General features: G+C 38.8%; 1 protein-coding gene across 1 annotated transcript in view; it reads left to right on the top strand.

Moving 5' to 3' along the window:
* Nucleotides 1-1,559: 1,559 nt before the first annotated feature.
* LOC311183313 (uncharacterized protein) overlaps nt 1,560-26,073 on the top strand; it is a gene marked incomplete at both ends in the record, with an annotated part of 44,125 nt that continues 19,611 nt past the window's right edge. The window contains one exon of the mRNA XM_084252665.1: nt 1,560-2,478. Within this exon, the coding sequence (XP_084108791.1) occupies nt 1,560-2,478 (919 nt within the window). The remainder of the gene's footprint in view (nt 2,479-26,073) is intronic.

Genomic DNA, 26,073 nt, shown 5'->3' with positions numbered 1-26,073 from the left:
CGCAATCTCTGCAGCGCGGGTTTGATCCCAGCTGGCTGGGGAGAATCCCACATGGCAAGGCAGACCTCTCCTGTCTCACCCACTGCTCCCCTTAGCAGTGTATTTCGACAGTCTGCCTGTTCCCCACTCTATCTCTGGTGAATCCTCTCACCCTCCCACACATCTGGCATCACCCTCCCACACATCTGTACCCCAGTTCTTGTATAAATAAGTAAATCTTTAAAAAAATGTGTTAAACAGAACTTTGTTCTCTTCCCATTTTATCTAAGGCATCATATAATGTTTTATTTTAATTATTCAAAAAAGGAAGTCATAGGGATACAACAAAGTATTTCAAATATGTTGTTGATATTGAAATCAAAATATCTGCTTGTCACTGTTTGAAAATAGAAGAGACATTTCATCGTGGTTCACAAAGGAAATCAACTCATTGATGTACGGTTTGAATATGAGGTTTTTGTTATCAGATCAATGAGAGTGTAAGTCTTCATTTGTCATTTGAAGAAAGAGGCTGCTCCTACAAACAGGGAAAGTTAAAATTCATTTATGTTAAAATTCATTAATGTTCAAGGATAAAACTGAAAATTAAGATAACATTTAATAAAATAAGAATTATGGAAGTTAACAAACAAAACAAATTAAACATTTGTCTGACAATTAAAATTTCTTACACATAGCTTTGTGAAGTCCTCAAGGGAAACCCAAGACATCATCCTGGGTGGAGAAAGAGAGAATAGGACATTCCAAAAGCAAATTTGCAAGACTTGAAATGGACTATATAAAAAAAAAATCAAGCACATAGGTAAACTAGTGGTTAAGTAAGAGATTATTATAAAAGAGCCAAAATTTTCTAAAGTCAAGTTTATTTTATAACTTTAAAAAAATTATATGCCACCATATGACCCAACAATTTCAATCTTAGAAATCTACCCAAAGGTCACAAAAACATTAATTCAAAAGGAAACTTGTATTTCTAAGATTGTTGTAGCACTATTTACAACCGCTAAGATATGGAAACAACTCAAATGCCCCAAAGCAGATGAGTGGATCAAGATGTGGTATACAGACAAAATGCAGACTACTCAGTGATCAAAAATGATAAACTAATGCTATTCATAACAACATGGATAGAGCTGTAAGGGATGATGCTCAGTGAAATAAATCAGAAGGAAAAAGAAAAATACCAGATATTTTCACTTATAGAAGGAATATAGGGCAACCATATAAGGGATCAGAGAAAATAGACAAAATTAACAGGCAAACTATAAATTGGAGATATTCAGCAGGACGGGGGAGGGAGAGGGTTCAAAATAGGTGAAGGAAGAGCATAAGCGACTGTATTTTATAACTGTTAATTTCAAGGCAGAAGTGTGTTCATTAGGTGAAGTGTTTATTCCCTGTTTTTCCTTCATGAGAATATAAAGTATTTGGGGTCTTATCTCTAGGGATACAGAAAAGCAGGTCTGGCCAAGACAATTTATTTTTTTAAAGACTATACCCTCTGTAATATTTTGTTGTCTTTCTGTTTCTCAGTTGAGGCACAGACCTTGAATGAAAATATGGACCAGAATAATGAAACTTCAACTGACTTCATCCTCCTGGGACTCTTTCCCTGGTTGGGACATCCTTCCCTACTCATTCTCATCATCCTTCTCTTTTATACCATTGCCTTTGCTGGAAATTCCATACTAATCCTCCTCATCTGGCTGGATGCCCGCCTTCACACACCCATGTACTTCTTGCTCAGTCAGCTCTCACTCATAGACCTGGCTTACATCTCCAGCACAGTCCCCAAGACAGTCATCAACTACTTCACAGGGAAGAAAAGCATTTCTTATTTTGCCTGTGTCACACAACTCTTTTTCTTTCTTACCCTTAGTCTTGCTGAGTGTATCCTGTTGACCCTCATGGCCTATGACCGCTATGTGGCTGTTTGCAACCCCCTAAGATACACAGTCCTTATGAGCCCTAGGGTCTGTTTGCAGATGGCATCTGCAGCCTGGATTGGGGGAGCTCTTGCAGCCCTTGTCCACACGATCTACCCTATGCATTTCCCTATCTGTGGTTCCAGAAAGATAAATCATTATTTTTGTGAGATGCCTGCCATCCTGAGAATGTCTTGTGTGGACATATCTACTTATGAGATGGTGAAATTTGTGTCAACTATTGTGTTTCTCCTGGTCCCATTTATTCTGATTCTGTCCTCCTACACCCTCATCTTCCTCACTGTCCTCAGGATGAACTCTCGCAAGGGCAGGAACAAAGCTCTGGCCACCTGCTCCTCCCACCTGACAGTGGTGAGTCTCTATTTTGGTCAGGCCATGTTCATCTACATGACACCCAATTCTTCTCTAACACCTGAGAAAGACCAGGTAGGAGCTGTGCTTGGCACCATAGTGACCCCCATGCTCAACCCACTCATCTACAGCCTGAGGAACAAAGAAGTGGTGGGAGCTCTGAGGAAGTGTTTAGGAAGATGTTGCAATTGAGAAAATGATCTGTTTCTTCATTTCTCTAAGCACCTAAGTGTATTCATAGGCTATATTTATATTTTACTAGATGTAATACGTAGTGGTATTACTTTTTCCTTCTAAATTTACAAAGAATATAATTAGCCATATGTGAATAAAACAAAGTGGTAAATTAATAATTTTTCGGAAGTCAATAAGAATTATTTAATTTTTCTACTAAATTTCTCCATTTTCTTTTTTGTATTAATATTTATATTTAGAATCTAATGAAATAGCTCACTTTATAATTTTATAATGTTTTTAGTGTGAGGGCACATCTTAAAATACAATACTGAATTTTCAAGTGAATATATTGTCTTTTTTAAATAAAATAAATTTGGATATTACTGGGACCTTCCCAGGGGTGCAGCAATTGAGCGCTGGGCTGTGAAGCTGCCTGCAGCCTCTGCAGCACCGGTTTGATCCCCGGCTGCCAGACGAGGGTCCCACATGGCATGTAGACCTCTCCTGACATGCCCTCTGTTCCCCTCAACAGTGTATTTGATCAGTCTGCCTGTTCTGTTCCCTGCTCTGGCTCTGGTAAATTCTCTCACCCTCCTGTGCTTCTACTGTACCCAGTGCTTGTATAAATAAATGTATAAATCTTTAAAAAAATAAAAACAAATTCTGATATTACAAATTTATACCTAAATCTGACAGGTTACATTTCAATTTTCTTGTTATTACACTTCCAAAACTGCTATCATCACAAGAATGCCCCCTTAAAATGCTTTACTAATATATAAATAAGATCATTTAATAAAGTATAAGTATCACTTTTCAAAAAAAAATCAGAGAGAAATAAAATAAAAATGACTGCTTATCGCCCTAGTACTTTTCCTATTCTCTATCACTCACCATTTTCCTGGATGTGTGTATATCACACCCATAGTTACTTGTATATTGTTACAATAATGCACGATGTCATGTGGTTATATACTATATTACATGCATCATTGTGGTGGATTTAACATTGTGAGTTTATTTTAACCTCTAGTTTAGATAAGTAAACTCATACCAATGATGATTTATGAAAAATATTGATATATCATTCAAAAATAACAATTTATTAAGGCATAATATTCAGATTGTCTTGCAAATAAGGCCTAAAGGATGTAATGGAACCACATGGTTTTCTCTTACCCCCAAAAGAATCCATCCTTTATTTTGCTAAGTGGACTTTTCAAATGATTAACTCTACTCCATTACAAGATGACAAAACAAGAAGACCATTTAAGAAAATTATCAAAAGTAGATTATTAGTCATTGCTGCATAATTAAGCCAAATTGCCACAATTTAATATGCACACAAGTCTTTGTAGTATATTTATTTATAATCAAAGTGAAGCAATCAAATATATTTCAAAAGATATGTGAATGAATAGGCTGTGCTATATTCATATACTGAAATACTATTCAATGATAAGAAGGAATAAGCTACTTGTTGATTCATACAACAAGGGAACAAGGAGGTTGCATCATGTTTTAAAAAAGATTTATTTATTTATGCATACAAGAGCTGGGGTATAGGCCAGAACTGCAGGTGGGGTGAGAGGTTCACCAGAGACAGAGCGGGGAACAGAACAGGCAGATTGACTGAAATACACTGCTGAGGGGAGCAGCGAGACAGACAGGAGAGGTCTGCTGCACCATGTGGCATTCTCCCTGGCCGAGGATCGAACTCAGGCTGCAGTGGCTGGTGAAAGCCTGACAGCGCTGTGTCCTCAACCCCTGTGCCACAAGGGAGGCCCACCCAACCCCTCCAGGTTGCATCTTAAAATACATTTTTGCTAAGTGAAAGAAGTCAGATCCAAATGATACATATTGTACAGTTCCATTTATATGACAATTTATGAAAGGCAAAACCATACCTATGAGATACATCATCAGTGGTTTTGAGGGAGTTGGGGAGAATGAAGTGTTTAACTACAAAGAGGACTCACATGAATTTTGTGTAATAATAGCACTTGTAGATATGGCCAGAGGTTGGCCACCACCCCTAAATTACTTGCACACTTTGTGAGCAGAAGATACTAACAAGGGGTCAGGAAATGAAAGACAAAACTAGCAGTCAAACTATAAATCCAAGATATATGGCAGAAGAGGGAGATGGAGAAGGATCTAAACAGGAGAGAGAAGAGCACAAGAGACTATGGTGAAGGCTCATGGGTGATTTGATGGTGGGAATTTTATGGGGATTATACCTGAGGAGAGGAATCAAACATTATACAAAAATGAACAACAATGTAAAATAAATAAATAAAATAAAAACAGCAAATAAAATCATCACCATAAAAATATTATTCACATGTAGGCAAAAGAATGCAGGTAGAGAGTGAAATTTCATATCTTCTATAGCTAAATATGGAAATTCAGAGTTCATTACCATTTGCCTATTTCTTACATCTTCTTTTTCTTTAGGTGAGTTTTGCTTATTTTTGATAACAGCAATAATCCCGCTATCTTTTATAATTTGCACCCCCCCACACACTAATGTCATTTTCTTGATAAGGAAACTAATTTTTAAAGCTGGTTTTGATTTAGCATTAGATTTCTAGCACTATTCAAAAGTGGCAGATTCAGGGCCTCCTTGGTGGTGCAAGTGGTTAAGATGCAACCTATGAAGCTATTCACAGCCACAGCAGCAAGAATTCTGCAGCCCCATCCAAGGAGCAACCCACATGGCGCAGCAGACCTCTCCTGACTGGCCTGCTGCTCCCCTCAGCAGTGTATTTCAGTAGATCCGCTTGTCCTATTCCTCACTCTGTCTCTGGTGAATCCTCTCAAACTCCTGCACATCTGACCTGTACCCTGGTTCTTGTATAAATAAACAAATAAATCTTTAAAATATATAAATAAACAAATAAATAAATCTTTAAAAATGGCAAAATCATAATTGGAATTTTTTTAAAGATTTATTTATTTATTTATACAACCACTGGGTACAGTCAGAAGCATGGGAGGGTGAGAGAATTCACCAGGGCCAGAGCGGGGAGCAGAGCAGGCAGAAGGAACGAAGTACACTGCTGAGGGGAGCAGCGGATGGCAGGAGAGGTCTGCGTGCCATGTGGGACCCTCCTCCTGTGGCCGGGGAGCAGCCTGGGATCTAACTGGCGCTGCAGAGGCTGCGGGCAGCTTCACAACCCAGCGCTCAACCGCTGCGCCACCGGGGAGGCCCCAGAATTGGATTTTAGGAGTAAATTTAATGTTGTATATTCTCATAATGACTTTGAGTGATGGACACCTGAAACATACATTGCTATAATGCAGTTCTACAGCAATTAAAAAAAGTAGAGAAGTAGGTGAACTGTAAAAATAAAAAAAAAAGTTAGTTTTTAAGCAATTTAATCAAATTGATATAAACCTCTAGCCACACTGGGAAGGGAAAAGAAAAAGAAGGAGGAGAAAGAGAAGAAGGAGCAACAAGGGAAGGAAGGAAGGAGGGAAGGGAAAAGAAGGGAGGGAGGGGAGAAGGAAGAGGTGGAGGAGGAATTGGAGAAAGAGGAAGAGAGAGATCCCTTCTGTGCACGCACACACATGCACACGTGTGCACGCACACACACATTCGAATAATCCATATGCAGGAAAGCTGCTTATGCAGTATAATATACATGCCCATTAAAAAAGGGGAAATACAAGAGATAATAGACCACTATATTGGTCCATATATTTTAACTATAGGTTCTATTATTCAGACATGGTGAGGTCAAGATCAGAAGTTGACTGTGATTGAAAACAGTTCTTATACTCACGCAAGAGCATGCTGCACCAAGCAGGGCGACATGGAAACACCGGGTTGATCAAGGGGGTGGAGGAAGGAAGGACAAAAGCCTTTGTGCTGTTTTCCATGGCTTGAAATGGACAAGTCACGGTAAATAGTTTCAGAACTGGTTAATTTGGATAATTTCAATCATTTCTGGGATATAGCATTGTATAATAACTGTTAAGGATAATTAGGGCAGATGGAAAATAGCCTGGGATGTGAGAGCCTGATAAAGATAGTAGGCGTATGGGGTGGTTAGTGCATGTGAGTGGTGCATTCATAGGTAGGTATGAGCTAACTCTAGGTATTAGCTAACTGTGAGAGGGGTGGTCAGCAAACCTCCGATACGAAAGGATCAGAACACATAAAATAAAACTACATTTTAGCATATGTAATACAAATAAATGCATGTTATCATTCTCTTTGTTAGGGTCCACTACTTCTCTCTGGGAATAATTCTCTACACATTTTGGCCTTGTCCAATTAAACTCAACTCTCCCAGATTTTAGTCACATCCTGGATCATTCTTCCTTTTCTGTAATAACACTTTATTTGCAATTAAGTAGTCTTCATCTCCAGTACGTTTTCTGTTGTTCATAAAATAATTGGAGTACAGAGCTTCTCTGTTGCTTTTGAGTCAAGTCGGGAACATTTCCATTATATAAATTCTCATATTTCTTATGTGAGTTTTTTAAGCAATTTTATTGGGGTCAATAAACTATTATATAAAGGGCATAAAGAGAAATCTATTTATTTATTTTTATTTATTTATGCAATAGCTGGGGTACAGGCCAGAGGCAGGGTGGGTGAGAGGATTCACCAGAGACAGCGTGGAAAGCAGAACAGGCAGATTGATTGAAATACACTGCTGAGGGGAGCAGCAGACAAGGCAGGATAGGTCTGCTGCACCATGTGGGAATCACTCTGGCCAGCTGGAAATCAAACCGGCACTGCAGAGGCTGCGGACAGCTTCACAGTGCTGCACTCAACCCACTGCGCCACTGGGGAGGCTCTAAAGAGAAATTTATTTATGATAAATGCTTATCGACATTGGGCCCCTGTAAATGCTATAGTAAAATGCTTGTGAGATCCACAGAAACACTATTATAGAGATTTTCATGCATGACATTAAAGGCTTTAGAAAGTCTTTGTATGGAAAATCACATACTCCAGTTTAATCTTGTATTTGTTTTCCACTTGAGACTTTTTCTTAATTTGAGATTTTTTTTCATCTGGAGACCGTAGGAACAAAGAATGATTTTATTTTTGAACTTAAAAATGCCTTATTCCTTTACAATTAATAGGTTGTTTCAAAATGTTTTGTCCTTCTCTTGTTTCTTTTTTAATTTCTTTTTCTGTGGCTTTTCATTTGCATGGCCTTCCCTGGTTGTTCTTTCCATCCCTCCTCCCCCTTATTTTTCTGTGTTTTTATTCTAGAATTTTTCTTTTTGATTACCATGAGGGAGATATCAAAATTTTCATGTGTTAAAAATTCATTTATAAGCTGCTATTGAATTGTTCTAATATTTTCTTCCCTCATTTAGTGTTGTCTAGTTTCTTATTAATTTTTTATTTTCGTATTCCATATTGTTATCACCTCTTTGCTCAAGGTTGTTTTTTGCTCTTATTGAAGAATCCCTTCATGTTTTCTTGTAGAACAGATAAATTCCATTAGCTTTTTTCTGGGAAAACTTTTATTTCAGTGATAAAAAAGCTTCATATTTGAATAATATTCTGTTAGCTGGAATATTATTGGCTAGGGGTTTTGTCCTTTAGGATTGTGAAAATTTCATTCCACTCTTTTCTGACCTGAAAAGTAACTTCTGAGAAATATGACAAGAAACTGATGAGGATTCTTTTGTAAGTCACTTTCTTTTATTATCTGTCAGTCTTTAATTGCTTTTTCTTTATCTTTCACTTCATTCTTTCTCTTCCTGGACATCAATGTTTATCCCTTTTCTTAGGTTCAGGAAATTCTCATCTGTAATTTTTGAATGAGTCTCCCCTCTCTTCTCTCATTTTTAATCTTTTGGACGACTCATTATTCTTATGTTATATAATCTAACTGAGTGTACCACTCCTTTTCTGTAAAGCTTTTCTTGTAATATTCACTATGCCTGATCTTCACCTCTTAATTCACTTTCCCTCTAGCAAGTTACTAAACTCAATGAAAAACCTCTGGAAAGTCCTCAGTCTCTATCAAAGAACTTCCAGATCTTCTTTCAAGCTAATTTTAATGTAGTTTTATTTTCTTTTTAACTATGGTTAGGTGAAAGAGTGATCTAAACCTCTATATTCTGCCATGTTGTGGGTGAAGTCAAAGGTTGTCTTTTAATTTTGTAATAGTTTATTTTGCTATGTAGAAGCTGTTTATTTTCTATGTAGTCCCATTTGTTTATTTTTGCTTTAGTTCCCTATTGTTGGAGTAAAGTCTCCAAAAATATTTCGATAGTGTTTGCTTATATTTTGTTCCCATTTGCAGTTGCACCAATGATAATGAAATATCTAGAAATAAACTTAACAAAGGCAGTAAACAACCTGTACAATGATAGGTTTAAGATACTTTCAAAAGAGTGAAAAACACACACAAGGAAAAATGCTAACAGACTGGAAGAAGCCATACCTTACTTAAAGCAATTTACAGATACAATGAAATCATTATCAAAATCTCAATGACATTATTCAAGGAAATACGGGAATCCTTACTGAAACTTGTAGGTAGCCATAAAATATCCTTGATACCCAAAGCTATTCTGACATAAAAGAAGAATGGATATATGAATTCCCAAACTATAAACTGTAAGACAAAGCTGTAGCAATCAAAACAGTATGGCATTTGGATAAAAATACATACACACACCAATGAAAGAGATTGAGAAATAAATAAATGAACAATTATATGGACAATTAAATTATAACAAAGGAGCTAAAAGTTAAAAATGGTTAAGGGGAAGTCCCTTTAACAAATGGTAGACACAAGTTAAAGAAGGAATGTAGACCACCATATCACACTGTACACAGAAATAAATTCAATATGGGTTAAAGACTCAGATGTAAGACCTGAAACTAGTAACAGTGTAGTCTTTGGATCTTAAACTAGTTCTGTGATTTCCCAGAAAGCTCCTGAAAAATCTCAGAAGAATATTCTCCTCTAGGTACTGAAGATTACATAGAATCAAAGGTAACATGTATAGTTGTCTTATAATTTAAGCCAAATGTATTTTTTATTTATAATAGTCCAACTGTTGCCACTAGGCCTTTTCCATGATGTCTCAGCCACATGGAAATAAGAAAGGAAATGGAATAAGAAAGTCGACTTATTGGTTCAATTTCAAATACAGATTTCTCTGAATTTTGGGGACCATGATAATGAACTTAGATACACAATAAAGAAACAAACGTTTCATATGAACCTCAAATGAGCTTTTAGATTGACCATGTGGCTTAGAGAAAGAATGTGAACTGCAGGTACAATGCCCATCCTGAAGTATTCATATACTTACTATATTGTAAAGTACCTGATGCAATCATTACGTGGTTCACTGGCACATACACAGTGTTCAGTTATGCAATGTGTGAGAGGAAGAAAATACTATTTTAAGCCAGTTCTGGGTTCATTTTCTTATTCTTGTGTTTATGTTCTGCATGTTACTGTCTATATGAAAATTCATATTTTTATTTACATAAAGGCATCATTCTAAATAAATATCAAATAGGAAAATATTACTTTAAATAAGAAAATATAGCTTTAAAATTAAAGAAATTTATATAATATGCTCATGAAAAAAGTGGAATTACTTTTTGATAGCTGCACTACATAAAGCAAATTCCATGCCTATGTATATTGTGATTGGAGCTACATATAACTAACAAAAGACAACTAGAAAAACAAAAACGGTAAGTTCTGAGAGAATCGTAGAGAAGGTAGAAACTCCGGAGAATAGTTCATGACAAGTGTGAGTAATTGAATAAATGAGGAAAATTGAAAATATTTCCTGCATTCCCCAGTTTTGTTAGTTTTGTGCTGGTTCAACTCTGCAAAGTGTTTAAGGACTGAGAGTCACCTTAGTTACCTAATGTGAAAATATTGATGATGTAACTTCCCTACTTTGGCTCCTGAATTTAAACCACATTGCCCACTTTGCAATGATTAAAGCAACTTTACTAGGTTGGTGTGACTCAGGAATAACCTGTTGAGAGGAAAAGGTGGAAAAAAAAGGTATGCACTCTACAATGCGTGTTTGTATTTTTCTGGAATGGGACTTGTTAGCATGTCTCTTCAGTTTTTTTTTTTTTTTTATGGTGCAAAATGAGGAGTAAAGACACCTAGTTTTTGTCACTACCTCTGAAGTAATTCTGACTTTAGATTTCTGAATTATTCTTTTTTTTTTTTTTGCCTTAGGTTGTGGACTTCTACTTAGTCTGAACCTGGGACACTACGGTGAGGGAAATCAGACATGGGGGACTGTCATGTCCAGCATGCAGTAAATCTTTATTGTCTTAGTGCTCATTATATACTATTTTAATTGCAGCAGGTGTAACATCAAAGCATACCATATAATGATAACATGTATGAATGATTAGTCTATTTTCTTACTATTATCTATTTACTTCAGACAGTAGGGCATGGGGGTTAGTTCTCACGCACATAATCTTATTGCCCCCTAGCCAGAGCCTGGGAAGTTCACTCATTATTTTTGTTATTCTCAAACTGTGGAGATGTATGCAGGTCACTTCCAGGCTTTCAACACCAAGTCCTGTCACCCAGAGGTTTTCTTCCGAGATGCATGTGTTTTCACATGCCTTAAAGATTTGGGTCAAGGCCCTTCTTCTCACTGTACAGGGTCTCTCCATTTTGTTATTCTCAGACTGTGGAGATGTAGAAGCCTGACTCCACGCAGGTCACTTTCCAGACTCTCAACACCAAATCCTGTCACTCAGAGGTTTTCCTCCGAGACACATGCATTTTCACATGCCTTAGGGACTCGGGTCAAGGCCCTTCTGCTTACCCACCTCCAACATTAGGTATAACACATTTTATTTTGCCTTGAATTTCCATGTGTCTCAGTTAATATGTGGTTTTTCTTCAGCATATTTCTTTAACCTGGGGTGCAGCAATCTGACAATTAAATACCTTACTCAGTCATGGGGCTTTTGAACTTTCTATAATTTAGAACTTAACACTCACTTACACTTACATGATTTTAGGACAATTATGTGTCAAGCATGACTCAAGAAATGGGAATATAGAAATCAAAAACTAAAGTACTAAAACAAAGCATTTGCTGAGCAAAGTTGCTGATTTATAGAGAGGATAATTTTGCTAGTTTTCTAATTAAATTGAAATGAAAGAATGGAAAGATCTTTAGTCTGGAATGTAGGGTTGCAGCTTTGTGTACTATCAGCCCAACTGCACCATCCAGTCTCTTTAACTCCGTTCATTCATGGACTATCTAATATTTTTGGCATTTTTGGGGGTAAATATCACCAAAAAAATGAAAAAATCTATTATTTTACTCATTTTTCAACTAAATCTTTGGCATTTAGGGCATTTGCATACTTTATTTCTGTAACTTATAAAAATCATTTCTCTGAATGAAAGTCAGTGCATTACATAGCTTAGACTTTGCTTTGGGGTTGTGAGGAGAACTAGCCAGTGCACTGCTGACCTCCTGCCTTATACCATGTCTGCACCCTGAGCTGCTGTCCCCAGACAGGTTGGTTCTGTCTTCTCTGATGTCCCTGATAGTTCTGCTTATGGAGCACCATCACACAACAGTTGACTAAATTGGCATGCTGTAGTGAGGGAGGAGGAACAAAGGAGGTATATTACCGTAGCATAGGTCTAATAAAATTTCAAGCTTTCAGAGAACTTCAGTTGAATTATATTACTAACATTAGATAGTAATACTGCAATTAGTATCAGTTGTGACTTCCATCAGAGTCCTGGATTTGCTACTGTGCCAAAAAGTGTAGTGAGAATTGAGTTAATATTTTCCTTTTAAGGCGATGTGGCAAGCATGATTGAAGCAGTTCAACTGGAGAAATTAAAAACCAAAACATTCAGGCAAAGCAGTTGCTGAGTGAAACTGCTAATTTATAGAGGGGGGAATTTTGCTGTTTTTCTAAATAAGCATTGGATTATATATCTAATGTGTATTTACTACTTTAACTTCCTTACTACCCCATGGCTTTAGTCCTTTTATATTCTCATTTTTGGGAAAACTAAATAGGACTTAAATGATGCAAATGCCTTATTAAAAAGTTAAGAAAATCATGTGCATATAAGAGGTCAATAAACTGACTTTATTTTCTTTTTCAGATGAGAGCTATAACCTAGAGCATGTACATAAGGAATCAAACTTCATAGAATCAAACATCAAACACTGATTTCATCCTTGTGGGGCTCTTTGGTAAATCAAGCATGTGGCTATTTTCTATTCTGTGACTTTCATCTTTTTCTTGATGGCCCTAACTGGGAATGCCTTCCTCATCCTCTTGATCCACATGGAGACCCATCTTCATACCCCTATGTACTTCTTTATCAGCCAGCTCTCCCTCATGGACCTCATGTACATATCTGTTACTGTGCCCAAGATGCTTGTAGGCATGGTAATGGGAGATCATACAATTTCCCCTGCAGGCTGTGGGATCCAAATGTTCTTTTACCTGACTCTAGCAGGAGCTGAGTTTTTCTTTTTGACTGCTATGGCTTATGACAGATATGTTGCTATTTGCAGACCTTTCCATTACCCCCCCCCATTGATGAACCAGGTGGTCTGCGAATGCCTGGTGTCTGGTTGCTGTTTTCTAGGAATATTTGATGACTCGTTGCTCAGCCCCATCACTATGAATTTCTCCTTCTGTCAGTCCAGGAAAATATTGTGTTTCTTCTGTGAGATGCCTGCCCTGTTGAAGCTCTCCGGCTCTGACATTTCCCATTAAAGATGTTTATGTACATATGCTGTGTTTTGATGCTCTTCATCCTCATCACAGTCATTTCAAGCTCATATGCCTTTATTTTGCAACTCATCTTCAGAATGAATTCTGCCAAAGGTTTCAGGAAGGTATTTGCCACCTGATCCTCCTAGATGATTATAGTGCTGCTTTTCTTTGGTGCTGCCATCTACACCTACATGCTTCCCAGTTCCTATCACACAGCTGAGAAAGACATGGTGGCATCAGACTTTTACACCATCATTACCCCTGTGCTGAACCTCCTCATCTACAGCCTTTGCAACAAAGATGTCACAAGGTTATGAGGAATGTAATGCAATCAGGGCTAAGCTTAAGAAAATTAATAAATGGGAATTCTGGGAATGACAATATCTATTTTCCTTTTTCTATCATCCCTCTCCCCTATTTCCTTCCTCACTTATCTGTTAGATCCAAAATCCCTAGCACTGAGTCCACCCATATCTTTCCTCTTGCATGCATGTGGCATTTCCCCTCCACATTTCTTTTTTTTCTTTTTTTTTTATAGAAGCATGTTTTTATTTATTTATTTATTTGTTTTTTTGTTTTTTTTGTTTTGTTTTTGTTTATACATGCACTGGGTACAGTCAGAAGTGCGGGAGGGTGAGGGAATTCACCAGAGCCAGAGCGGGGAGCAGAGCAGGCAGAAGGACTGAAGTACACTGCTGAGGGGAGCAGCGGGTGGCAGGAGAGGTCTGCGTGCCATGTGGGACCCTCCTCGGGTGGCCGGGGAGCAGCCAGGGATCGAACCGGTGCCGCGGAGGCTGCGGGCAGCATCGCAACCCAGCGGTCAACCGCTGCGCCACCTGGGAGGCCCACCCCCTCCACATTTCTTACTCATCATAATATGTCTCATCATAATTGGCTGTTTTAGCATGAAACTTGATTGTAAATAGCTTAACCTTAAAACCGGTTTTACTGTGGAGTCATCACATCCCAAAAGAACCATGAAGGAATACTGAGTTTTCTTTTGCTTCTCTTCTTCAGTTTTATTTCAAGTGCAGTCACTGGGTTTTAATGTATGCTGTTGCATTTCAGTAAGAATAGATGAACATATTTTTCCAAAATGTTGAAAATGAGATTCATAGTATTAATTCTATTTTTCAATATTATTTAGTAGTCAAAGCTACCTGGAACAATGCACATTAAAATTCTAGAGAGATAATTAATAGGTTCATCTAATTTCATAGATCAAAAATCTACAAATAAAAGTGATTTGATAATTTGTTTTATTCTATTGCAGAAGATTGTCTGCCATATTTAGAATAAGTGTAACAGTCTTGAAAATTTAATGAGTCTTAATCTTAGCTTCACCTTTTGAAATGGAATAAAAAAAGCAAGCAAACAATCAAAAAGATTTTGACCTTTTATTCAGCCATTACTTCCCCTGTTGTTTGTTATATAGAGAATAGCTGTCTACTAAGTAGAATCAGATCACATATTACTTTCTTTTTTTTTTCAAGATTTATTTATTTATGCATACAAGAGCTGGGGTGTAGGCCAGAGGCATGGGGGTGAGAGGACCCACCAGAAGCAGAGTGGGAAACAGAACAAGCAGACTGACTGAAATACACTGCTGAGGGGAGCAGAGGGCGCTACAGGAGAGTTCTGCTGCACCATGCAGTAGCTCCCTGGCCGGCTGGGGATTGAAATCGTGCTGCAGAGGCTGCGGATTACTTCTTAGTGCAGTGCTTAACCCCTTGCGCCACCAGGGAGGCCCAGAACACATATTATTTTCATGAACAAAATAATTAATGTATACAGTATTTCTATAGCATGAATAATTAGGAAAAATGCATTTTCTTTGATTAATATGTAAGAATTCCTGATTTTGTCTTGTTTGCAATCAAAAGAATGAACACCAGAGGTTCCAATGCCTGCTGTATTTCCATAGACTGCTTATTTTCTTTACCTAGCATGTCAACTGCGTATTTTTGTTTCTCATTAACAATTATCCCTGCAATGCATGAAAGGGATTTTTCTGAATTTGGAAATAGCACCATCAATCAGGAAAAAAAGAAACACCTAAAAAGTAAGAAAAACTTTCCTAAAGGTAAGTAAAATATTTGTTTTAGAAATTCATTCATTCAAGGACATACATAACAGAAAAAAAACTGCTCAAGTAGGCGATACACATGAAAGGTTAATTAAACCATAGTAGGTTATATTATTGCATTGCTGATGTAAATAGGTAATGTGTTATATTTCCATAGATTTTATGTATTTTTACTATGTGTTTGTTTCATCTTTTTGTCATTGTAGAGCACAAAAAATACAAATAAAATTTAAAATCCTGACTTGAATTCACCAATACATTGGGGTATTTAGCTTTAGTCCTGGATCTGCTATTTTAATTCTGAAGACTATGTGACATTTGTGAACTTGCTCTAGCTTTTGAAGTTTCCTTACATCTCTTTTGAGATGGGGAAAACAAATGTCTTAATCAAGGTCTTTGAGTAATAAGTACATAATAATATGAATTATAGCCTATCACACTTTTTCTTAACTGGAAGTTCTCTTCTTTCCTCAATGTCTTCTGTGCTTCTTGTTTGCCTTCAATTTGTGGAGGTAGGAGAGAATGTGTAGGGTCAGAGAGACTGCCAGCTTGGCTACTCAGCAACTCTAATGAACAAATTATCCTACCATGACCTTAGTTTTTTTATTAGTAAAATAAAACTAGTGGCATATAAATAAATATGTTTAATACATTCATGCCGCACAGTCTAGACTCTCAAAGGTTCTGGATCATTTTTACTCCCTTTCACATGTGACTGGAGGAAAATGGCTTGGACACAACTCTGGTTCATCATGGACATTCAGGTGTCAGTGTAGACATTGTGTCTGGGAGGTGCTTCATAACTGTTGAAATGAATAAAGTTTCATATTAAAACAATCAACTATGATGAGATAATTTATATTTCTGATCTTATATTTTCATTTACACAATTCCACATATGAATTTAAGGTAACTACAAAACCATCTTGCATAAAACTTCATATGTGTTTTACCCAATATTCTTTGATTTAATATAATTAAGATAGTTATTTGCAAGATCTTTGCAAGTGCAAATCATCCTAGACTGTTGAATCATTTAACCATTTATTTAACCTCTATGGATTGCCTTCTATGTCACAGATGCTGTGCAGTTCACAAGGGGCTATAACAGTTAACAGAAATAATCCCTTAACTCAAGGAGTTTATTTTCTATTGGACGAGAAAATTATACAAACATGGGCTCCTGTTCAGAATAATTATTGAATTTTTCCACCCAGAAAGCCATGTAACATCGAGGAGAGAACTCCTGCTTTGAGCACTGATACATAAAAGACAAAATAATATTTCACAATGAGAGTCAATATGTGAACAGACAGGTGTATAAAAAAGCCAGTGGAAATTTCAGGAAGCAGTACATATAAATTTTCGAATAACTATAACTTAGAATGATCAGTGCAGGAGTGAGCATATATATCTATATTTCACTATAATTAAAATTTTAACATAATTATTAATTACACATACAAATTTGCTTGCCCTCATATAATTTCCAATTATTCTAAATCTAGAAGGACTATATGTTCATACACAATTTATTCATATATAATTAAAGTCATGTTAACTGCATAAATAAGTTATATTAATTTTGCAATATTTTCTGTGAATTAGAATAATTGGAGATATTGGAAGAGGGCAAGGATAGAGACAAAAGTACCTAATAAAAAGTAACTGCACATGGGCCTCTCTGGTGGTGCAGGCAGTTGAGCGCAGTGCTGTGAAACTGTCCACAGCTTCTGCAGCATGGGTTTGATCCTGGACAGCTGGGGAAATACCCCCATGGTGGGGCAGACTACTCCTGTCTTGCCTGCTGCTCCCTTCAGCTGTGTATTTTAGTCAGTCTGCCTGTTCTGCTCCCCGCTCTGTCTCTGGTGAATCCTTTCAACCTCCTGCACATCTGGCCTGTACCCCTGTTCTTGTATGCATGAATAAATAAATCTTTAAAAAAATGAAAAAAAAGTAACTGCATATTTCCAAGTGAGAAGTGTGGTAATACCTTACTTTCATAAAGAAGCACTCAGATTTCTGAAAAATCTTCCTAAAAATCTTCCCCCATTCTCCTCTTTCCAGCATTTCCAACTGACACCTTAATTGAGATAGAATTTTATTGAAAAGTAGTGCAAAGCATGCTGTTCACTAGTATTCTATCTTCTTCCACTCATTGTATACATTCTAAAATAAGCTTTTGTGGAGAAGAATGACATTGAAAAGAATTTAAAGGTTTTAAGGGTACATTTTCTAGAGTATTTTAAAGGTATCAACAATTGCACATCCCTACATCTAGACTAAAAATCTCCCTAGTGCCTGGAAGTCCTTGTATTTTCATTAAACATGAGTTACAGACAGTAAGTTCACTTCTTTTATATCATTTTTTAAATTTATAGATCATTACCTGCTCATGTATTGATGAAATATTTATAGATCATTACCTGCTCATGTATGTCAATTTGTTTTAAATGATTAGATTATGTTGTTTATATTCCTTTATTAATTGCTTTTGGAATGGTTTATTACATTTAAAAAATTCACCTAAGTTGTTGCATCATGGTTTTTGTTTTTTTTTTTTTTAGCTTAATAGGATTTAATTTCCTGACTATACTATATTTTATTCATACATCTTGTTGATAAATATGCATGCTATCTTCAGATTCTACCAGTGCAGATAATGCTATTATTATATACAGTTTTGAATGTGAATCCTGGTAGCATGAATTTGTGTGCTAGAATATGTAAATATATCTCATAATTAATTGGGGTGCTGTTATTATTCTGTCATATTTATTCATCGTTGACAATGGTTACTTCAATCTTTTCTTTTATTTCTTAACATTTTACAAGAGGTTTTTCAATATTACTCAGATTTTCAAAGAACTGTTATTGTTTTTGTATATTATGTTTCCATTACTCCTTTTCAATAGATTTTATTTGATATTATTTTATATTTTTGAAAGGATATTAACTCATTGATATGGAATTTAAATACTCTCTTATTTGTATTTAAAATGTCTAAATTGGGCTTCCCCGGTGGCGCAGCGGTTGGGCGCTGGGTTACGAAGCCGCCTGCATCCTCTGCAGTGCCAGTTCAATTCCCAGCTGCTGCCCGGCCACCGGCAGAGGGTCCCACATGGCGTGCAGGCCTCTCCTGCCGCCCAAAGCTCCCCTCAGCAGTGTACCTCAGTCCTTCTGCCTGCTCTGCTCCCTGCTCTGGCTCTGGTGAATTCTCTCACTCTCCCACACTTTTGACTGTACCCAGTGCTTGTATGTATAAATAAATAAATTAATCTTTAAAAAAATTAAAAAAAATAAAATGTCTAAATTTCTTAAGTGGTGGCTTTAAAGTATCCTATTTAAGTTTGATGTGTGGACTTGTTTTGTACTCCCTCCTATTGGGAGAAAACTTTTGCACATGCCACTAATGATAAAGGACTGATCACAAAAATCTACAAAGAGCTGATGATGAGATTCAACAAAAACCAAGTTACTAATCCAGTCAAAAAACGGGCAGAAGAACTAAAAAGAAACTTCTCTAAAGAGGAAATACAAATGGCCAACAAGCATATGAAAAAATATTCAACATCACTTGTAATCAGGGAAATGCAATCAAAAGTACAATGACTAGGGCTTCCAATATTATATTGAAAAGCAGTGGTGAGAGTGGACATCCTTGTCTTGTTCCAGATCTTAATGGAATTGCTTTCAGCTTTTCACCATTGAGAATGATACTGGATGTTGGCTTGTCATAGATGGCCTTTATGATGTTGAGTTATGTTCCTTGTATCCCAAGAATTTCAAGGGCTTTTATCATGAATGGGTGTTGCACTTTGTCGAAAGCTTTCTCAGCATCTATTGATAATATCATATGGTTTTTATATTTCTTTTTGTTGATGTGTTGGATAACGTTGATTGATTTTCGGATGTTAAACCATCCTTGTGTCCCTGGAATGAATCCTACTTGGTCGTGGTGAATTATCTTATGGATACATTGTTGGATTCTGATAGCTAAAATATTATTGAGGATTTTTGCATCAGTGTTCATTAGGGAGATTGGCCTATAGTTTTCCTTTTTTGTGCTGTCCTTGTTCGGTTTTGGTATTAGTGTTATGTTGGCTTCATAGAACGTGTTTGGTATTGACCCTTCCTTCTCAATTTTTTGGAAGAGTTTGTGAGGATAGGCACTAATTCCTCTCTGAATGTTTGGAAGAATTCATTTGTAAATCCATCAGGTCCTGGGCTTTTGTTTTTGGAGAGGTTTTTGATTACCATTTCAATTTCGCTGCTTGTAATTGGTCTGTTTAGGTGTTCTATTTCTTCTTTATCTAGCTTTGGGTGATTGTAGAGTTGTAGGAATTTGTCCATCTCCTCTAGATTGTTAAACTTGTTTCCATATAACTGTTCATAGTAGTTACTGATTATTCTTTTGATTTCTGCTGTGTCCGCAAAGAAAGTTTGTTCAATAAATGGTGCTGGGAAAACTGGGTCGCTACATGCAAAAGAATGAAGCTTGACCACTACCTCACACCATACACAAAAATCAACTCAAAATGGATGAAAGAACTAGACATAAGACCTGAAACCATAAAATATATAGAAGGAAACATAGGCGAAACACTACGTGATTTGCACATCAAAGACATCTTTACAGACACATCACCCAAAGCAGTGATAGTGAAGGCAAAGATAAACAGCTGGGACTACATCAAATTAAAGAGCTTCTGCACAGCAAAAGTGACAATAACAAAAACAAAGAGAAACCCCACCAACTGGGAGAACATTTTTGCACACAACACTAATGATAAAGGACTGATCACAAAAATCTGCAAAGAGCTGATGAGACTCAACAACAACAAAGAAAATAATCCAGTCAAAAAATGGGCAGAAGAGCTAAAAAGAAACTTCTCTGAAGAGGAAATGCAAATGGCCAACAGGCATATGAAAAAATGTTCAACATCACTTGTCATCAGGGAAATGCAAATCAAAACTACCATGAGATACCATCTTACACCAGTGAGAATGGCACATATTAAAAAAACTAGCAACAACAAATGTTGGCGAGGGTGTGGAGAAAAAGGAACTCTTCTGCACTGTTGGTGGGAGTGCAAACTGGTCCAACCACTGTGGAGAGCTGTGTGGAAATTTCTGGACCTACTAAACATAGAGCTTCCATGTGATCCAGCAATTCCACTCCTAGATATTTACCCAAAGGACACAGAAACATCAATTCCAAAGAACACCTGCACCCCTATGTTTATAGCAGCACTGTTTACAATAGCTAAGCTTTGGAAACAACCCAAATGCCCAAAAATAGATGACTGGATCAAGAAGATGTGGTACATATATACCATGGAATATTACTCAGCATTCAAAAAAGATAAACACATGCAATTTGCAGCAACATGGATGGCGCTGGAAGGGATCATGCTCAGCGAAATAAGCCAGAAAGAAAAAGAAAAATACCGGATGGTCTCACTCATAGCAGGAATCTAGAAAACTTAAATAAGGGACCAGGAAAATGAATAACTATAGGAAAGTGAAAATCAAAATCAACAAAAAACTATGAACCAGAGACACTTTTAGGGGGGCGGGGGCAGGAGGGGAGGGATTGGGGTCAGAATGGGGGGGCTGCAATTGTATGGGGAATATAAAAATAAAATTTATTATTAAAAAAAACAGTACAATGAAAGATGCAGAGGTAGAGGTGGATCAACGTAGTGGCGAGGAAACACTGCGAGTAAGATCTCCCATTAAAAAAAAAGTCAATAGGGAGGAAAAGCAGCAGGTCCCAGTGCGAACTGGGACACAGAAGATAAATGAATGGCTCCAGCAAACTAACCGAAGAAGAAAGTTGCCATAAAAGAGGATAAGAAAGGAGGAATGCCTCAGAACCTTGCTACCCTCCCCCACCCACAAAGTCGGCACTCTACAACCAATAGAAAGGAGGAAAAAACAAAAAAACTAAAACAACCAACAAGAACAAACTATGCATCAAGCGGGACTGAGAGTGGAAAGGAACTATTTTAGCCACCACACCCCGTGAACTGGAGCTGTGGAGAACCCTGCAGGATTTGCCACGGAGGTGAGCGAAAGGCTCCAGGAGCCATTAGAGAAAAACAAAGACTCCTGGAAACCTACAGACAGTCCCAGTCCAGCCGGTAAGCTTGTGTGGAAAAGTGGCACGCTTGAAAAGGATACTCAGATCGTGGCTGCCTGTCCAGACCCGTGGGATTCATAGGCACGAAAAGAGAAGGGCTGAGGATTGAAATGAGGGGCTTGAGACAACTTGACGCTAGTGGATGCTTCTTTATTTTTTTTCTTTCTCTCTTTCTTCCCTGGCCTTCTCTCTGCTTCTCTCACCTTTGCCTCTCTCGTGGTTCTCCTCTTATATCCTGGTAGCTCCTCCCCCTGTACCTTCCAGTCTCATGTGATTTACAGGAAAAACCTGTGTTTTCTCAGAAGGTAAAACGGTAAAGCAAAACTTAACTGATGGCACATGTTGCACAACACTGTGCATATTCTGGACATCTCCCCCTTTTTTCTTTTAAATGAGACACCTGGCCTGTCTTAGGTTGGCATATTCCGTGACCAGCCTTACCCGTCATTGCTAATCCGGTGCACTTGGTCCGGACCGCTGTCTTAGGTTGGTCTAGACAGGCTACACTCTTACCCGTCTTTGGCTCTCAGGTTCTCTAGGGCTAAGTTGACCCATCTGGGTGCCACAGGGGAGTCCTGGTCAAGTACCATGGTGCCAAGTACTTGCCTGACTGCAATAGCATGTTCTTTGTTTTGCCTCCATAGCTGACAGAGAAAACATATGCCCAATGCACAAACAGCAAAAAGCCAAGAGCTAAGGCTACCACCCTGCTCCAAGCTTGCAACTCTGGGAGGAGTCCTCTAAACCAGGCAATGAGACCCTCACTCGTAACAGGGGTAACACAAATAAAATGGTACAGAGGATTACAAGGTATGTGAGCAGTTAACAAAAGTGTGTCTATCTCTTCTTACATTAGAGCTATCTGCTGATTAAGCATCAAAAGTCCATTTCATAAATGTTCATTCATATCTTGCTGTGTTGGTAACGCAGAAGCAACATTGGCAGCTAAATTGTTTATAGTGTCAGCATTTGCAGCAGCTTGAGTGACAGCGACAGTGGTAGCAGCTGCAGCCGCTGCCACCACTATTGAAAGAGTGACAGCAGCTGCAGTGATGCCAAAATCATGTCTCCTCCTAAGTAGAACAGGGGAAAGATGTGCAGAAGCATCCATGGGCATGATTAAAGTAGAAGGCAGATGAACAATCACTGCCCTCTCCGAACTCCGGGTACAGCAGGCAGAGAGGGCGCAGGGTTCCACTGAACAGTTCAACACAGTGGCACTTCCTTACTTGCCGACTCACCACAGCTGGTCCTTCAGTGGTTCCTTCTTTCTTTTTCATGCCCCACGTTAGGTGCCAACTGTCCCGACCCACGGGATTCGTAGGCACGAAAAGAGAAGAGCTGAGGATTGAAATGAAGGGCTTGAGACAACTTGACAGTAGTGGATGCTTCTTTATTTTTTCTCTCTCTCTCCTTCTTCCCTGGCCTTCTCTCTGCTCCTCTCGCCTTTACCTCTCTCGTGGTTCTCCTCTTATATCCTTGTAGCTCCTCCCTCTGTACCTCCCAGTCTCATGTGATTTACAGGAAAAACCTGTGGTTTCTCAGAAGGCGAAACAGTAAAGCGAAACTTAACTGATGGCACGTGTTGCGCAACACTGCGCATGCTCTGGACAGCTGCCCAGGTTCCTGCGCCTGTGACCTAGGCTTGCGGGGAGACGCATGGGGGCCCTCACTGAGGTGAATGTCCCTCCCTGAGTAATCAGAAACCAGGCGCCAGGACACGGGAGTGGGTGCAAAAGGCGCCATTTTTGCGGACACTGAGCTGGGCTACAGCCCACGTCCTGGACCTGAGGGCTTTGGAACTGAGACCCAGGGCATGAAATTCGGGGCATGGGTTCCCCATGATGGTGGGGCACAAGGCAGACACAGCACCCCAAAGCCGTTGAGTCTTTCCACACCACTCCCACTCTGTTCCCCTGTCCTACAGGTTAAAAAAAAACAAAAAAAAAACAAAAAAACGCTCCCCAAGGACACTAGGAGAGATCTCTGGCGCCACCTAGCGACCAGAAAAAAATTGCCAACACCCCATAGAATAGGGACCTTTCTTCAGTAAAGACTGCTTGAAACCAGCAGAAGGTTCCCGAAGGAACCAGTGGTGAGCTGGGAAGTTCACCCACGCCAGGCCCCTTCTGACCATCAGTCTGAGCCCAGAGGGGAAGCGGGCACCCACGGCCAGGGCAGACCAGGAGTGTGGAAGAGTGTGCCTGTTTCGAATCACCATTTTAGAATAGGGATCTTTCTTCAGTAAGGACTGATTGAAACCGGCAGAAGGCTCCCAGAGGAGTCAGAGGTGAGCTGGGAAGTTCGCCCATGCCAGCCCCCTTCTGGCCAGCAGTCCGGCTCAGAGGGGGAGTGGGCACCCAGGGCCAGGGCAGACCAGGAGCGTAGAAGAGTGTGCCTGTTTTGAATCACCATTTTAGAATAGGGACCTTTCTTCAGTAAAGACTACTTGAAACCAGCAGAAGGCTCCCGGAGGAGTCAGAGGTGAGCTGGGAAGTTCGCCCAAGCCTGGCCTCTTCTGACCAGCAGTCCAAGCCCAGAGGGGGAGCAGGCACTCATGGCTGGGGAAGATCCAGTGTGTAGGAGAGTGTGCCTGTCTCCGAATCACCATTTTAGAATAGGGACCTTTCTTCAGTAAAGGCTGCTTGAAACCAGCAGAAGGCTCTTGGAGGAGCCAGAGGTGAGCTGCAAAGTTCACCCAGGTCAGGACCCTTCTGGCCAGCAGTCTGAACCCAGAGGGGGAGTGGACACCCAAGGCCGGGGCAGACCAGGCTTGCAGGGGAGTGTGTACCTGCATCGCCTTTTTAGAACAGGGACCTCTCTTCAATAAAGACTGCTTGAAACCAGCAGAAGGCTGAACCCAGAGGGGGAGTGGGCACCCACGGCTGGGGCAGACCCAGCACGAGGAAGAGTGTGCCTGTCTCCAAAGCACCATTTTAGAACAGTGACCTTTTTTCAATAAAGATTGCTTGAAACTGGCAGAAGGCTCCCCCTGGAGCCAGAGGGAGAAGGTTCCATGCACAGTCAGAGGTGAGCTGAAGGCCCCCACAAGCCTGGTCCCACCTGGCAGGAAATCAGAGCCCAGAGGAGGATCCAGAGATTTGGAACCCAGAGTGCAATCTAGCTGCCCCACCTGCAGGGAAGTCTGTGGGACTTCAAGATGCATATTTGTAACTAAACACAGAAGGAGGAGAGATTCTGTGACAGTTACCATTAACATACTCAAAGTACCACTGCCTCACTAGACTTCGGGCGTAACAGTTTTTGACTCATTTGGATGGCCAGTTTCTGAAACTCCCAAAAGAACACACCAAAAAGATGCCAGCCAGTACCAGCGGCACAGTGTCCCAACGCATAAAGCAAATTAGAAGACAGACAGCAGGGTAAAGAAAAATTACAAGCAAAGTAGCAACACCTAAGAAAAAAGACATACAACACACACACAAAAAAAAGAAAACTGATAGAAGTCATTAAGGAAAATAACACTCAGAAGAATGAAATTGAGTCTCTAAAGAGGGAAGCCATAAGGAAAACAATGCTCAGAAGAATGAAATTGAGCCCCTAAAGAGGGAAGTAAAAGAAATGCAGGAGATCAAAAAATTAATGGAGATGCAACAGAACTCTGGAAAAAGCAATGAAAGCAGAATAGATGAAATGGAAGAACGAATAAGTACTCTTGAAGACACAGAAATAAAAAGAACCACAACAGAAAAGAAAGAGAATTACGAAGGAAAAAGACCAAAGAAAGACTTCGGGAACCATCTGACTACATGAGGAAAGGAAATATAAGAGTTATAGGAATCCCAGAAGGAGAGGATAGAGATGTAGGAACAGAGAAAATATTCAAGGAAATAATTGAAGAGAACTTCCCAAACGTGAAGAAGGAGCTGAAAATCGACATTCAAGAAGCAAGAAGAAAACCAAACTTCCACGACGAAAGGAAAAATATAGCAAGACACATAATAGTAAAGCTCCCAAGAATCCAAGACAAGGAAAAAATAATGAAGCTGACAAGAGGAAAGAAACAGATAACATTCAAAGGAAAACCAATCAGACTGACATCAGACTTCTCCAAAGAAACACTACAGGCAAGGAGAGAGTGGAGGGACATAGTCAACAGACTCCAAGAAAACAGATGCCAACCAAGAATACTCTGTCCCGCAAAGCTCTCCTTCCTCTATGTAGAAAGAATAAGGACCTTCCCAGACAAACAGAAACTCTGGAATTTCATTATGACTAAACCCCCACTTCAAAAAATACAACAAGGAATCCTAAAGCCAGAACCTCAGTGGGACAAATAACAATGAAAGAAGGCCAAAAAAACAAAAAGTTATTAAAAGAATAAATAAATAAAATCAAAGGAAAGACAAACACAATGGCAAATACAGATGCTAACATATCAATATTAACTCTAAATATACATGTAATAAACTCTTCAATAAAAAGACACAGAGTCGCAGGCTGGATCAAGAAACAAAACCCAACCTTTTGCTGTCTCCAGGAAACACATTTAGCTACAAAAGATAAAAATAGACTCAAAGTTAAAGGATGGAAAACAATCCTACAAGCAAATGGACCAAAAAAGAAAGCAGGAACAGCTATACTTATATCAGATAAAACAGAT

The sequence above is a fragment of the Talpa europaea genome (genome assembly GCF_964194135.1).
Source record: "Talpa europaea genome assembly, chromosome: 13".
NCBI classification, from domain to species: Eukaryota; Metazoa; Chordata; class Mammalia; order Eulipotyphla; family Talpidae; genus Talpa; species Talpa europaea.
Note: the sequence above shows the minus strand (reverse complement) of the source record. Positions and strands in the feature narration are given on the sequence as shown.